General features: G+C 34.3%; 1 protein-coding gene across 5 annotated transcripts in view; it reads left to right on the top strand.

Annotated features, from left to right (window-relative positions):
* The window catches only part of AP3B1 (adaptor related protein complex 3 subunit beta 1), a 152,124-nt gene that overhangs the window by 71,847 nt on the left and 65,067 nt on the right, over positions 1-15,210 (top strand). For all 5 annotated transcript variants that reach the window (XR_013179791.1, XM_054652874.2, XM_077171253.1 and 2 more), the window contains exons 15-18: positions 6,150-6,326; positions 11,690-11,876; positions 12,812-12,942; positions 15,107-15,210. The exon at positions 15,107-15,210 is cut by the window's right edge and continues 8 nt beyond it. Coding sequence is in view for 4 of the 5 variants with exons in the window: in XM_054652874.2 (XP_054508849.2) it covers positions 6,150-6,326; positions 11,690-11,876; positions 12,812-12,942; positions 15,107-15,210 (599 nt within the window). In the remaining variant the exon portion in view is untranslated. The remainder of the gene's footprint in view (positions 1-6,149; positions 6,327-11,689; positions 11,877-12,811; positions 12,943-15,106) is intronic.

Here is a 15,210-nt window from a genome sequence, read left to right as displayed (position 1 = left end):
TCATTGATATTGTTATAAATTTCACTTGTGCTAGTCTGAGATTGTGATTGGCAATGTTGAGATGCCTGAATATCTTCCACAGCAATGTTTTTTCCAGGTCATTTACTTTACTGAAATTTACTTGTTCTTGTTCTCATCTTCTTCATCCACAGAAGCCATTTAGAAAGGGGTGGGATATAGAATATATAGAAGATAACAATTTTGCCTTGTAAAATAAATTAAATAAGCTAAATATTAAGACCAGATATGAAAAATAGTAAGACCAACTATAAGAAATACTAGGAAGTCCACCTAAAAATGCTAACTCTTGTAGATCCCTGTCGCTAAATTATGATAAAGACTAGGTCCATTTCAGTTTGGCCTTAGATTATTTCTTACATATATGAAAATAGTGGTTATTTTTGTTCCTTTACTTTTGTGTGTTTTCATTTGTACCTTAAACTTTTATCCCAGGTGTGCCCAGGCAAAGATCCATGAGGTCTATTTTGTGTGTGATACTTGTTGAATTCTTAAAACTGTGCATAGTACAGAATGATCTAGCTGTGTTCCAGCCTCCTTTCCTCGCACCCTTCAAAAGCTGTAATGGAGAAGTACATGTCTGATGGTGTCCTGAGGGCATTAAACAAGAGAATAATTGGATCTCTTTAAACTTCCATTTTTAAAAATCATATAAACATTTCCATTTAGCTGTCAATGTGTTAATAACATTGTCATGCTTTGCAATTTATTGACTTGCAAAACTGTGAGCCAGAGATTGGAGTAGTGCTCATTTGTGTTAGGTGTGTACTCTGAGGTAGGCTTAATTAATTTAGTGTGTACAGCTTTTATACTGTTTATAAAGAAGTTTAGAAAATATACTTATGGGAAGGAGCCATTTAAAGAAGGGTCAGTTCAAAACCTGTTTTATGAGTCTTATCTCCAGCAGCAACAAAATCTGATGCTTTAGGAAAAGGGTTTTAAAGCTAAGAGAAGTTCATTCTGGCGCACATCCAATGTATTTTCTGGATTTCCATTTACTGGAAGCTTCTGCTCACTGTCCACATCATCATGCCTACTAATCTAAAAATTCCAATTTCTCCTCATATTCCATGTTTCTGATCAACTATTCTCCCCTCTCTTTGCCTTTTCCTGATGTGTGGGTTTTAAAGTAGGGTGTCCAGAAGTGTACCCAGTAGTCAGATATGCTGGACAAATTTTATGCAATGACATAGTGATACTGCTTGTTCTGTGCTTTTTATCTCACTTTACTGGTGTTGCCTGCCTTTTGACTTCTGCAGAACACTGACTTAACAACTCTACAACTCTCTGAAAATGTTCATGATTCCAGAATGTATTTTTCCTTAGAAATACCTTGGGAATTCATCAGTATGTGTAGAATATGTTTTTGCATTCTCTTCTTAATGTTCCAAGGCCAGTAGTCTCCAAATTTGTTTCTGCCTTTCATTTTTTAGAAATATTATTTGTTATGGTACATTGTATTTAGTAAGGACTACTATCTGGGTGATGGGAATCTTGACTTCCAGTGTGACTTTTCTCTTACAGTACTACTAAGGCAGATTTTTTTCTTTTGATAGTTGGTGAATTCTTACATTCTTGTTTTTCATTACAGACTTATTCCTAGTCTTTCTAGAATATGAACAAGAACATTAAACAAGTCTAAAGGGTTTTCTGATCTAGAGATGAGGAGGAATACTTCTTGATTGGATAAGGCATTCCAAATATAGAGCAAAAACAAGACAGTGATGCATAATTTTTAAGAGCTTAATATGTGAGGAAAATCATGTCACTTATGGATGCAATTAAATGTTCTTATTTACTGGTTTGGATTGTGATTATTATTACAAGACTAGTGGATTTACAGTTTTTAACACTGCTCTGTTCACACAGATAACAAACTTGACTTCCTAGTCTTACATAAATACTGCTCATAGTTCTGTTCCTGATATGGCTACACAGAACAGGGAGCTTGCTTTCTTTAATTTAGTTCTCCTTTCTTGTGGGGTAGGGAAGGTATCACAAACTATGATATCCATATCTTTGTATGTATTTCAGTTCTGCAAGCTTCAGATTCTAGCCACATTCGTTTACCTTCTTACTTTAATAAATAATTTTTAAACTTTTGTATTAGTAAAGATTTAGCAAATAATTCTCATAATTTGACAATTTTTTTACTGACTCTGATATCGATGCGTTTTTTTAGAATTTGAGAGGAATATGTGGCCACTGGGACATTTTGTCCAGGGACACTGAACTTGAAGTAAATATTCTGCTTGAATAAAATACAATTTAAAAAAAAAATATATACACTGTGTAAGAGGCGCAGTCACCAGTAAAAATTCTATTTTAAAGGAATTTTACATGTAGAGGTTCAAAGAATAGATGAGTCCTTGAAAACAAAAAATTAATACTTCTCTTGTGCTCCTATTCTTTCCTGTGTACCTTTTTGTCTTGCTGTCAGTCTGATATTTCAAATCCATTTTATCCCTCTTTCCAGTTCTGATTCCAAGTAAAATTTTAAAAAATTGCTAGCATGCAAATTTTCTCTTGGATGCAGAAAATTCCACCTCATTTGCAATTTGAGTATCTCTCATTTTGTGACAGATGGGAATAACCAAAACTGGTGATTTTAAGTTGTACTTTACCCTTGTGCTTTGTGTGAATATATTGAGAGCTGAACTACCTTTCAATAGTTTTTCAATTGCGCTGCTTAGAGCAATCTGTAAAGTCCTTACGGTATCTTTCTCTAATTGCTGTAAGTACCCAGGGTCTTGGTTTGAGGGGGAGTGTCTGGCTGGTTTTTTGTTTTTCTTTTGTAACCATTTATTTATTTTCCTTGAGACAGGTAATGGGTTGAAATGGCAACAGAAACTGCCTCCTGGTACTAAAGGCTTAAAAAGTGCACTTAACCACTTGCTCGGGCCATATGGAATAAAACATCAGCAAAGTAATTTACAATCCTGTTTGCCTTTGAGGATAATGCAGAGCATAGCTGAATAATGAAAGTATTATTTCCTGCATTTTTGTCAATTCAAGGTCCCTACTTAAGCTACACTGGAAAAGGCAGTGAAGGTCCAGAAGGGGCTTCATTTCTTGTTTGCTGTTTTGAGTACCCGGGAAACAACAGCTGTAGGATCATGTACTTGATATTACATGGTTGAGAACTGGAAGGCTTAAACAGGGAAAAGACGTCCGAAAATATTGTGTGATTTTGACCTCACATGAATCCAGTGACACAGAAACATTGGGTTCATCAGTTTGACATACACTTTTCATTAAAATGGCTTCTGCTCAGGGTTTGATTCAAAAAGTCTCTAATTGGTATTGATTCTTGTGGCAAAAAAATTGTGTTTAATATATATGCAGTATTTATGTAGTAAGCTAACCACCTGGTTAAAAGGCAGATTCTCACAAGAAATTTCTGTCTTCCATTGTCACTATTTTTCAAATGAGGTTTTGTTTAGTCTAATTATTTACCATTGTAAAATTAGTTTATTACTTTAATAAATTTATTTTACAAACTAGAAAAAAGACTTGAAGAGTAAAACACTGTGCTTAAATGCACACTATTTAAATATATTTAAATACATTTAATTGTGGTTTTAAAGTGTATTCCTGTGCTTGACTAGGAAAATACAAGAATGATACTTGCATGTCATTATTAATGCTGTTACTGAAATTGGTCTGCTCTGTGACCTCTGTTTGCTTTATCAAAAGACAACAATATGAAAAAGAATGTTTCTGATAGGCTGCTGCCCAAACTATGGTACTTGGTGATCTCTTGTAGAATTTTAGTATTTTAACACGTCTGTAATAAAATATTTTAGAAAAAAAATCTAGCGTAACTGAAATCTGAAGTTGCCTATATATTCTTATTTAGAGGTACCTATCTGTACAGTAGGCAACTTGAACTGCTCCAATACTGGAAAATCTAATGTACCACTCAATTACTATTCTTTAGCCCAATTTAAAATAATAGATTGGGTGTGAGGTCTTAATGCAGTGTAACCTTTGGAACATTAGAAATAACCTCTTTCCCTTTTGAAATCAGTGCACAGTAATGGCATCAGTCTTACCATTTTGCAGAAGAACATACTCTGATTGTTTAAAGTTTTTATACATAGTGGTTGTTCAGTAGCTTGTTCATCTCTCTCATACTGTAAATTCCAAGGCTATTTAATTTTTTGTCAACTCACATTAAATAATTCATCTGTATCTTGATCTGTATTTACTTATATCTATATATGTTAAATCACTGTGTTATACTACTCTCAGCATATTATGTTACCTCTATCTTAAATTTCTTCCCCATAATCAGAATTGGCTTTATCTCTTACAGGACTTTTTGTTGTTGTTGTTGGACTCTATTCTGTTTATCCATTATGTGCTTTTTCTTTCAGTGGAGGCAGTCCTCTGTTTTCCCTATGACATGCCTGTTTATATTTTTGTTGACATGTATATTTTTAACTATGTCAAGTACAGAGGCAAATATTGTCAAGTTGACTTTATTCAGAGTTGTTTCCAAACTTTTTGGAGCACATTTAATCATTAAAAATTCTTGCAAAAATGATTAGTATTTCTTTAGTAGGCTTAGTAGGCCATTTTACCTTTTTAGAATATACTTTCATAAGTAGTACTTTCAAATGTTACAAGATTACTGAGTAAGATACTTAATATTAGGTTCCCATTGTAATTCTGAGAAATAGATATTCATATATTAATAACAGACATGCTGGAACAGCAATTAAAGCATATATGAAAGTTACTAAGAATTAATACTTTGAGAACCACAATGCTGCATTTCTAAAGCATGTATATTCTGTGAATCTTATCCAAGGCAAAAGTCACCCTGCCATTAGTGTGAGCTTATTAATAAAGATAACTGTGTAGTATAAGGACTAATGAAAATGACTAATGTTGGTATGAGTTTTTCTGATCTTAGAAAAAGCAATAAAATTTCATGAAAACTGTGGAAATTTTTCTTTTTTCTGAATTACAGTCTGTTTTTGCTAGACTAGAACAGTTACGCTTTTCCCTTGACATTTCAGCATTTGAAATGTCAAGGGAAAATGTTGAACAAGAGGCTGTAGAGAATGTTAGAGCACCACAGTCTGTAGACACTATACAAGACATGCTTCTGAACTTTCTCATTGCATTCTTTCTTCCTTCTGCTCAAGGAAGGAGAAAAATGTTTTCAAGGGATGTATGTAACATAGATGCAATTTTTAACTTGACCACCAGGTACTGTAGGCTAGCTCACCTTTTAAAAGAATATGTGTATATTATTTCATTTAAATCTTAACTGCTTCTATCTAAACTGCATGTAGCATGAGCTTCCGTTTTCCTCTGTGCTTTTCCATTTCGCCTTCTCTCTGGTTGTGGCATTGCTGTGCTTCTGAACTCAGCATCATAGACAGGGAGTTCATCTAAAAGCTGCTACTGCCAGTTATTTGACAGTGATACTATCAAGCAGCTCCAAAATGGTAAGACCTGTGTGAACTTTTTGGTCAGTGTTTCAGTTAAGATGGTAGATCCCATTCAGAAATTGTGAATTGCAATTTTGAACTTCTGTCTCACCAGTATTCTGAGTTCAACTGGTCTCGTTTGCAAAAATACAAATCTTACTGTCATAAAATTCTGAATAAAAATGAAGGAAAGCTAGAAATAAAGAAATACATTCTAAACAGGCTTCTAAAAAAGAGGCTTCTAAACTAGATAGGCAGGATTTGGGAAAGCTGTATTATTGGAAACCATTTCTGTATGAATACAGTAAAAAAAAAAAAAAAACAGCTCTATTTTGTTTACATGTGGTGTTATAACCTGGTGACAGGAATTCACAACCACATCTTGAAGGCTTGGGCTGTGTTCCCAAATCTCATCAGCTTGTACTGTGAATATCAACATGTCACTTCTGTGTGCCTCTGTATCATCAACATGTAAGGCATGGGTTTTGGGTCAGAATCAGTATCTTACATTTCTATGAATATTCAGTCCTCCACAGTGGCTGTTTTTAATTTCACACTGCATAACTTTTATGTCAATTGTCTTTAAATAGTATTTTGTTTAACTTGTTATTGAACAAAGACACATACAAGTATGCAAAGCAGTCTTTGTGACTCTGTTATAACTTAGAGTGCTCAATGTTTTCTCAGGTTCCAGTAGCCAGAGCCAGCATCCTCTGGCTCATCGGTGAGTACTGTGAACGGGTTCCAAAGATTGCACCTGATGTTCTGAGGAAGACAGCCAAGAGCTTCACGAATGAAGACGACCTTGTAAAGTTGCAGATCTTAAATTTGGGTGCAAAACTCTACTTAACAAATTCAAAGCAGGTAAACCTAAACTCAGTATTGTATGTATTTAGAGTCATGGCAGGTTTTGTACAGTCTGCGTAGATCAGTAATGATTTCTGTTATATAAGTAACCAAACCTAGTCCATATTATTCTATGAAGAAAAGCAGAACTTATGTTTTCAAGAAATACAATAGACTAAATCTAATCATGAGTCTTTAAGTGTGTGCTGGGTCATAAATGTGAATATAGGGACAAGATAAGCTCTTTTTTGTATTTGTCTTTTGGAAATTGTGAAATTTTTACCTCACATAAATAGAGAAGATCTGTAAATTGTGTTAGCAATACCAGGTAGTAGGTTTTGATGATGTGATTTAATGTTTTCTGAAACCAAAATCAGAGCTTTTGAGAAAATGCTGTCATTTTGAACAAGAAGCTGCCCATTTTTTTGTTCAGGATATATAAAAGGAAATTCCAGTAATAGGCCTTGTTTTCTATTTCCAACAGTGCTTGTTTTAAATATAGTAACCAGTTTCTCTTTTTTTTAAATTTTTTTGTTGGTTGGTTGGTTTGATTTAGTTTTTCCTATTTCCTTTTATCTTGGATGAGTTTTAATATCACTAGTAGTAAAAATAATATAAAAATGTCAGATAAAAAAGACATGAAGATTAGATCTCCAAGCAGCTGAAAACAATGGCTATGAGTGGTGCCAGGTGCCTCACTCTTCCAAGTGACAACACTGTGAATCCCATCACTGACTATGGAATGTAGCATTTTGACACTAATTTTTCACTGGAAATCCAATTATTGCTGTAAAAGATTGTAAAATCAAAGATTTTTTTCCAAATGTAGAAGAAATACATTGTCTGATATATGTACTTTTCTGGGCTGCTAGACCTCTTTGTTTTAAAACAGTTTCCACAGCATGGGATTTTGCATCTCTGCAACTGTGATGTCTTCTTGTTCCTTGATAGTTATATGCAACTACAGCAGTGATCTGTCTTAGGCTTTATTTTGTAGGGCATGTGGGACATGATGTGTCTTTCCATGCATTCAGACTGGAGTGAATGCTTTGCTTATACAGTCTAAAATGGGGCAGTAATAAAAGGTGACTTCTCTCTGGCAGTGCTCATCTTAAAGAAAATGCTGACTGAGATAAGAAAATATTTGGTTTGACTGTCTAAACTATCTTCTTTTAGCCCATTATATTTAATAATTTTCCATATAGTTTTTGTAATTTTGCACATAAATTCTTCCACATCATATTTGGTCAAAAATCCGTTGCATACAAGAAGATGATGATTTCTGTGATGCGTTTTTTCCTGTGATTCCTTTGATGCATTTCACATCTTAATACATTTTAAATCATCATTGTAAGTGCTCTTTAAAAAACTCTTTATTCAAACATGGTAATGATGATAAAGCAGAAGAAACTGTCTCTGAGATGCCTACATAAATGTTGAATTTCATCAAAGGGTGTTTTCCTCTTGTAGTTTTAGGTTGTGGAAAAATAACTTATTATCTCAAGTGGTCAAGGTATCCACATAAAATTTCTGACAGTGTATATCTGGTGACTTGGCTTGATTCAAAGTTCCATTCAAACTAGAATACCATGGGTTTCCCATTAGAGACTGAGAACACTTTTCCTATATCTACATCAATTTCCAGGAGGAACTCTTCTCTACTCACTCAGTATTAAAATTACTTCCTGGAATTACTTCACTTCCTAAAAAGTCCATCCATTTTTCAGTTTCATTTTTAAAATTTGATGTCAAATCTTGTGGACTTGATTGACCAGTTGTAAGTCTGTCCACCTCTCCTCAGTCCCGTGTTTTCTGTCTCCATATCATATCCTATGACATAGTAATTTTATGAATAATTCATCAGTTTCATCCAAAGTTAACACAGTTGTGAAAACCTCAAAGATAAAATTTCACTTTATTGAAAACACTCAATGCCGACTAAGTGGATGAAAGATCTCTTTCACCAGGTGAGGAAAAGGCAGGTTGAACTCATCTTGACTTAACTTCTGTTTAGTCTTGTTTGAAGAAAAGCACAAAGTTCTGGAGTAAATAAGATTTGCTTGTTTTACTCATTTTGTCTAAGTATATTCTTTTATTTGCTTGTAGTTTCCTGAAGTATATGGTGAAACAGTGAACACATTCACAGGATTTTAAATAAGATGTCTTAAAAAAATTTAAAATATACTTTAAATCCTGAGATCACCTCATGGACTTTCAAAGACTTCCCTATAATTTAAGGAAGTTCCAGGTTCAGTTATATCTGGATAGGTATGTAGTAAAAACAGGCTTCCGTCTGGTTGTCTGTATTTTTTGATAAACTTGATTTGTTTTTTCAACACCTAAAGTCATAAAACCTTGAGTGTGCTAGATAGCGCATATAAGAGAAATATGTCATATAGTTGCCTAAGATGCTTCTTGCATGTAACGGAAAGAATAAAGAGATTTTGATTTTTGATAGGCTTCTGTAGTGTAATGCAGTAGGTCTCCCACCAGAAAAAGTCCCAAGTAGTTGTAGAGTGTAAATAGATATGTCAATCGTGGTTTAGCACAATAGCCTTATCTTGTGTGTCCAAAGAATCAAGTTACTGAAAGCTAATGATATATAGGAGTGGATAGATAACTGTTTCTCTCTCATTGTAGAGCCTCATCTGTTGGTAAAACCTGTATTGTAAAATATTCAAGTGGGGATCTACCAAAAAATTAATTGCTGCTAATATAGGATAGCCATTAAATCCTTAAATAGAATTATTGTCACTAGAAAATTCCAGAAATGTTGCTGGAGGATGATTGAATTCTAGAAATACCTACACCTAACCCTTCTAGCCAAAACGAAGTGTACAAAAAATAATAATGGGTTCAACAGTTTGGGGATAAAAGAAATTATATTCATCCTATATAATGTGCATGTAGAGATATCAGGAAATATCGACATGTGATAATAAGTGTCTTAAATCATAGATCAGAATACTTTATCACTATTCTATGAAGCAGTCATGGTTTGCAGAATCTGTCATGATTCACCAAATCAGTGTGCTTGCTGAAATGATTTTCAGCTTCTTTTGAGAACTACCTTGTTGGAAAAATTTACATGTATTTGTTGGTTTATTTTTTGTTTTTAATTAAAAATAATTGTTTCTATCAGCTACCTCCATGTAGAAAAGAGCTTCTACTTGTTTGATTGCTTTACTATAAGAAAAATTTTAAAAATTAGATTCCCTCTCTGTTTCCATGAAAACTATAGTGTATATGATAATTGCAAAGAGACTTCTTGGAGACACAGAACATTCTTGTGTATAAGTTTGTTGTGTATTTATGTGTATTGAACAATATGAAAATTATATTTTAGAGGACAGAACAGGGAACAGGAAAAGAGAGAAGATGATGGAGAAAATTACCCCATTAAAGGAATTGCAGTCTTTCAGGATCAATTCTTTATATGTCATATTTGTCTTTATGTAATTCTATCAACACTCACTGAAAAAATGCCCTCTGTGACAAGGCCTTCAACTTTTCCCATCCCTATAGCAATTCACAGGTTAAGATCATTGTGTTTTATGATCCATTCTCCTAAGCTTCCTGCCATGACAGTGAGGAGTCTTGTCTTGTTTTACAGTGAAGAAGTGATGATAAAGGCTGCAGGAGGTATCCCTCATTTAGTTTAATGCATGCTACCTGGGAACCCTCCCTTCCAATTCCATTTAGATTGAACAGTGTAAGTCCTGCATGAGTGCAGATTATGTAGGCTCAGTCTGATGCAGTTGTTTAAAATTTTATACCCTCATACAGAATTAGCTGCCAATAAACTGTGAAATACATATGGGAAAGTTTTGCCTTTCCCAGAACTAAGACAGTACCTCAAGGAAAAAAAAAAACCCTTTTCACAGAGCCATTCTTGGGTATCAGAGAGAAAAAAGAAACAAAAAATATTTCATTGACAGTTTTTTTAAACTATGCTGTTATATTATTCTAATGTATAATGACTTATTTATTCCAATCTCTGGTACCATAGGTTATTTTTGAAATGCTTGCATATGTTGCATTGATGGGGTTTAAATTAGAATCATTTTCTGTTTACTATGTATCTCACTTACAGGAGTTAATCAGTACTCTGAAAAAGCATTTTTACATCTCCAGAAAAAAACTTCAACTTGCATCCTCAAGTTGGAAATTTTTAATCTGACCATTTTTTTTTTGCAAATGGCATGTACAAAAATTAACTGATTTTTTGGACATATTTTTCTGCTCACATGATTGAACCTGTGTTATAGTCGTAGCAATAGCATGATAAACAATATATATATGCTAGGTTGTTTCTTTGTATAATGCAGATAAATCTCTCATGATTATACATTATTAACCCTGTCTTATGCATCTGTTCTGAGCTGAAGTACCAAAATCTGCTTCCTTAGGATGGTATATCCCTTCTGCTCTTTTTCCTGTTTGGTTGTATTAGAGGAAGTAGCATACATGTTTCAAATTAATCTAGTGGATTCCAGTCTATTCAGCAGTGTTGCTCTGGTTACACTACATTATTTTTATTTTCTATGTTTTCTTCCTTTCTTATATTATTTTCTTAGTTTAAAAAATTATCTGAATTGTTAAAATTATTTAAGAAGTTAATATTCTCAAACATCAAATTAGGAAGCTGTTATTATGCTGTAAAAACCTGTGATAGTGTAAGTTGCTCTTACATAAATAAATAAATGACTGATATTACTGAAAGCTTTAAGAAAAAAAATGGAAGAAGTCTTTTATCCTGGTTTTTAGAGGGCATCAGCAGCTTGCTTTTATGAAAAAGTAACAGCTAAATGCACTGCAAATAATTTGCAGTAATCCAGTTCAGTGATTCATGTGTCTGCTTTAATGGGTCATAATTCAGGATAAAGTAACTGAGTGCAGTCAGAGTGCAGACACTGCTTATGCCAGGGACAGTATCTCTTCATAAAACACACCTCAGCAGAAGCAGTTTGCCAGCCCCCTAATACCCTCTGATGTTTTGATGTCCTGCATATTTTTCCGATTAAGTTTTGAGTGCCATGTTTTTAGTTGTATTTCCACATTCATTATCCTCACGTAGACCCTTCAGCGGGTTTGCCATATATGATTATTTTTTTAATGATGCCTTTCTTTCCACTTCAGCAGTTTAATAATCTAGCACATGGCTGCTTCTCAGTACTCAGCATTCACCTCCCCAGTACAGAAGAGGACATGTGCTTTGGCTGCAGAATTCCATTTGCAGCTTTAGAAATGCATATTCCCTGTGGAGCAACATTTGTTTGACATAACCATTCATTTTTATTACCTCTTTAAATATGTTTATCCAGAGTTATCAATAATCATAAATAACTTGTATTCTGTTCTTGTCCTGTTTTTTTCCACAGACAAAATTGCTTACCCAGTATGTATTAAATCTCGGCAAGTATGATCAAAGCTACGACATCAGAGACCGTACAAGATTTATTAGGCAGCTTATTGTTCCGAATGAGAAGAGTGGAGCTTTAAGCAAATATGCCAAAAAAATATTTCTGGCACAGAAACCTGCCCCATTGCTTGAGTCTCCTTTTAAAGGTATAACTGCCAAAATCATTTGGTAAATGTTCATTGTGTAAAGGAATGCGGCAGCTTATTCTATTTCAAATACTCTCACAAATTGTGTCACTTAGCAAATAGAAAAGATTAATATGCAAGGATGCTCAGTCTGCTTACTTGCTTTTCAACAAGCAAGGTGCACAGTGCATTTCTCTAACGATAAACCCTGGCAATATGATCTATTTCTATTCATGTAGATTTTAAATTTTATTTAAATAACAGAAGGTATGTCTTTTGAGGAAAACTATTCTTCAATTTAGGAAAATAGCTCTAGGATTTTACCTGGACTTTATTAGATGATTGTTAATGTGAGTATTTCAAATGTTATATGAATTTGAAATAAATTCAATCTCTGTAGATATTTTTTTCTCCAAAATAATAATTTTCCCTCTGTATTTTGCCTGTTGTTTTACAAGTAATATTCATTGTCTGTCTTCTCAAATTAAAAGGCTATCAGGCTGTCTAAATTAAAAATACTCTATTATTGTGCCAATTTGCATTTTAGTTTTCATACTTACTTAGGTCTAGTTTTGAAGCTTTAAAGGAGCTCCATTTTGAAGAAAAACTATTAAAATTCTGGATGTGTTTGTGCCAAGACATGTATATGGATTGTTTAACTGTGCTGTCATTCTTAATATTCACAGTAAAGTAATTTTTAGAGAAGCTACATTTCAGAGCAACACCTCTAAACACACTGACTGATTAGCTTTTTTATTGACCATTATGGGGGAGATTATTGTAATCTATGGACTGAAATCAGTTTTTTGACCTATGAAGAGCTTCCTAGTTTATATTTATTCCATGACATTTGAGGTAATACAATGGCAATTACCTTTAGCCCTGATTAAGATTGCTCCTTGTGGTAGAGCTCACAGTGTTTGTGTGTTTCTTCCCTCCCCCCACTTTTTTAATAGATCGGGATCATTTCCAGCTTGGCACATTGTCTCACACACTGAACAGCCGAGCCACTGGGTACCTGGAGCTGTCCGACTGGCCAGAGGTGGCACCTGACCCCTCTGTCCGAAATGTCGACGTGGCTGAGTCGGTACGTCAGCGTCACCGAAAGTAACTTTGCTGAAGGCACTCATCAATACAGAGTGTTAGCCCAAAACTACAAGTATTTAAATACTATCTGTGGGCTGTGTTGAAAGCCCTTGATGCGTGGGAATGTCCTGTTGCTTATTTTATCTTAGAAATCAAGCATCTGGAAACTTGCTTAATGCTAGTTCTTTTCAATGACAGAAGTGGATAAACTGTAGCCACTTTTGCTTCATTTTTGGAGTAAGTAGGCTTTTTTCACCTCCATCTCACTTCTGATTTCCTATCTTTTATCTCCACTCTGCTGCAGTATGTTAATTGAGTGTAGCTGGACTACCAAAGTCAGAAATGAAGAGGTTGGTTTGTGAAAAATCCAAGGCTAAACAAACAAAAAAAAAAAAAAAAAAGGAAAAAAGGTAATGCAAACAACAAGAAGCAGCTGCAGGGGATTAGATTATGTATGTTTCGAAGTGTCGAGTTTGGAAGAGATGAGGGTTTACTTTTCAGATAATCTGAAGAGGATTAGGAAAATTTATGATAGGAAAATGTCAGCTATTAGTGCATTAGATATGTGTTTACACATTGGGCTTGTCATCTACTAGCAATAGCTTTTTGTTACTGCAGTGTAAACTCTGAGGGAAAGTCATATTTTGGTACCAGAATTGTGATTTATGTGTTGGGTACCAGAATCCTACTGGAATGCCAGTGAAAGCTGTTGAGCAGTAGCTGAAATGTAAGTATATTGGTATATAGTGTGCCGATGGTGCTCCTGGAGGTGTGGCATTGTAACAGATATACAGAGAAAAGCATGCAGTCCTGGTAATGAGCCAACTTCCTCAGTAAGTCATAGATTAAATCATTTGTTTATGAGATGTTACACACAGAAAGAGCAAGAAAATTTAAAAAATGGGTCTGACTTACAGAAGCCAGTGGACAGCAATCCGGTAGAAAAAGCATTTCTCCTTAGTACTGTAATGTGTTTACCTTCTTATATACATTTCAGGAAAAGTGATATTTGTACAAACTTCTGAAAGTTTTTATGGAAAGTATTTTAGATAATCAGCTCAAGCAGAGGATTATAAATGATAGGGTTGGCATGAAGGAATGTGCAAAGGTGCTTTCATCCATAAGACCAAACCCATAAGACCAAAAAGTATTGCAGGAAATTGAACAAATGGTGTAACATCCATCTATAACATAGTAAAAAAATCCACCTCAAGTAAAAAAATCCACCTCAAACTATTTAAACCTCAAAGCAAACTGGAAAATCCTTCAGCCATTTTGGGGTTTTTGCAAATATTTTCTTTGGAGGGTATCTCATTTTCATTAATTTTGTGGTTTCCCTAATACTAGCATATGTGAGTAAAGCTGAGTTAAGCTGCAATCCCCATGCAAATTGTCATTTATATCCAAAAGAATACTGGCATTTTCAACCACCTTTTGGTGTTAAAGAGGAAGCCAGTGTGTCTCTAGAGTTGTTTAGCCTTTCAGGTCATTGTTAGAGCCTATTTCAAAATTTAAGTCTTATTCCAGATCACATCAGTCAATGAGGCAGACCTGTATCACATTGTTGATAATTGATAGAATTGTCTGCCAGTTTGTTTTTCTCTCCTGTCCTGAATTTTAACATTGCTTCTCTAGTAGCATAGTGGTATATGGAAAGAAAAAAAGTCTGCGGGAAATACTGCCTCATTTTCACATTCTCTTGGTGGTAAAAAATTACTTTTATTTGGAGAATTGCAATGGAGGTGAAATATAATTTGTCTGTGGCTACCTTGAGTGTCCACATCTATTTTCTGCAAAAAACAGGATGATTAAGGTGGTGGGATTATTTAGCCTTCATTCCAGTTGTAGTCAGCTGGATCTAGAAATAAAACTCTCAGATTTCATGGTCTTTTGGCAAAGAACTTTATTTATCATTACTGATGCTTTTAATCTAGCTTACTAAATCTTTTTCTGGACTACCTAATAGACATCTCTCACCTTTTATGGGTATGTACCAAACTTCTAGTTCTCCTAATTGTGTGAAGTAAGAGAAGTTTAATAGCTTCTCTTGACTTGCTCAGATGATTTATTTAGCAACAGCTCTGAATGTTTTTATTCGATGTGTTGTGTGCATACTTTTGTATTGCTGGTTGCAAAAGTAAACTTAAATTGAAATTTATTTACAGGCAAAGGAATGGGCTGTAATTCTAGGCAAGGCAAAGAAGGAGAAACCTACTGAAAAGTTCTACTCTGAATCAGAAGAGGAGGAAGATGAGTCTGCCAGTACCAG

The sequence above is a fragment of the Agelaius phoeniceus genome, chromosome Z, assembly GCF_051311805.1.
Source record: "Agelaius phoeniceus isolate bAgePho1 chromosome Z, bAgePho1.hap1, whole genome shotgun sequence".
In the NCBI taxonomy this organism is placed as follows: domain Eukaryota; kingdom Metazoa; phylum Chordata; class Aves; order Passeriformes; family Icteridae; genus Agelaius; species Agelaius phoeniceus.
The sequence above is the reverse complement of the archived record's forward strand: the minus strand, read 5'-3'. Positions and strand labels throughout refer to the sequence as shown.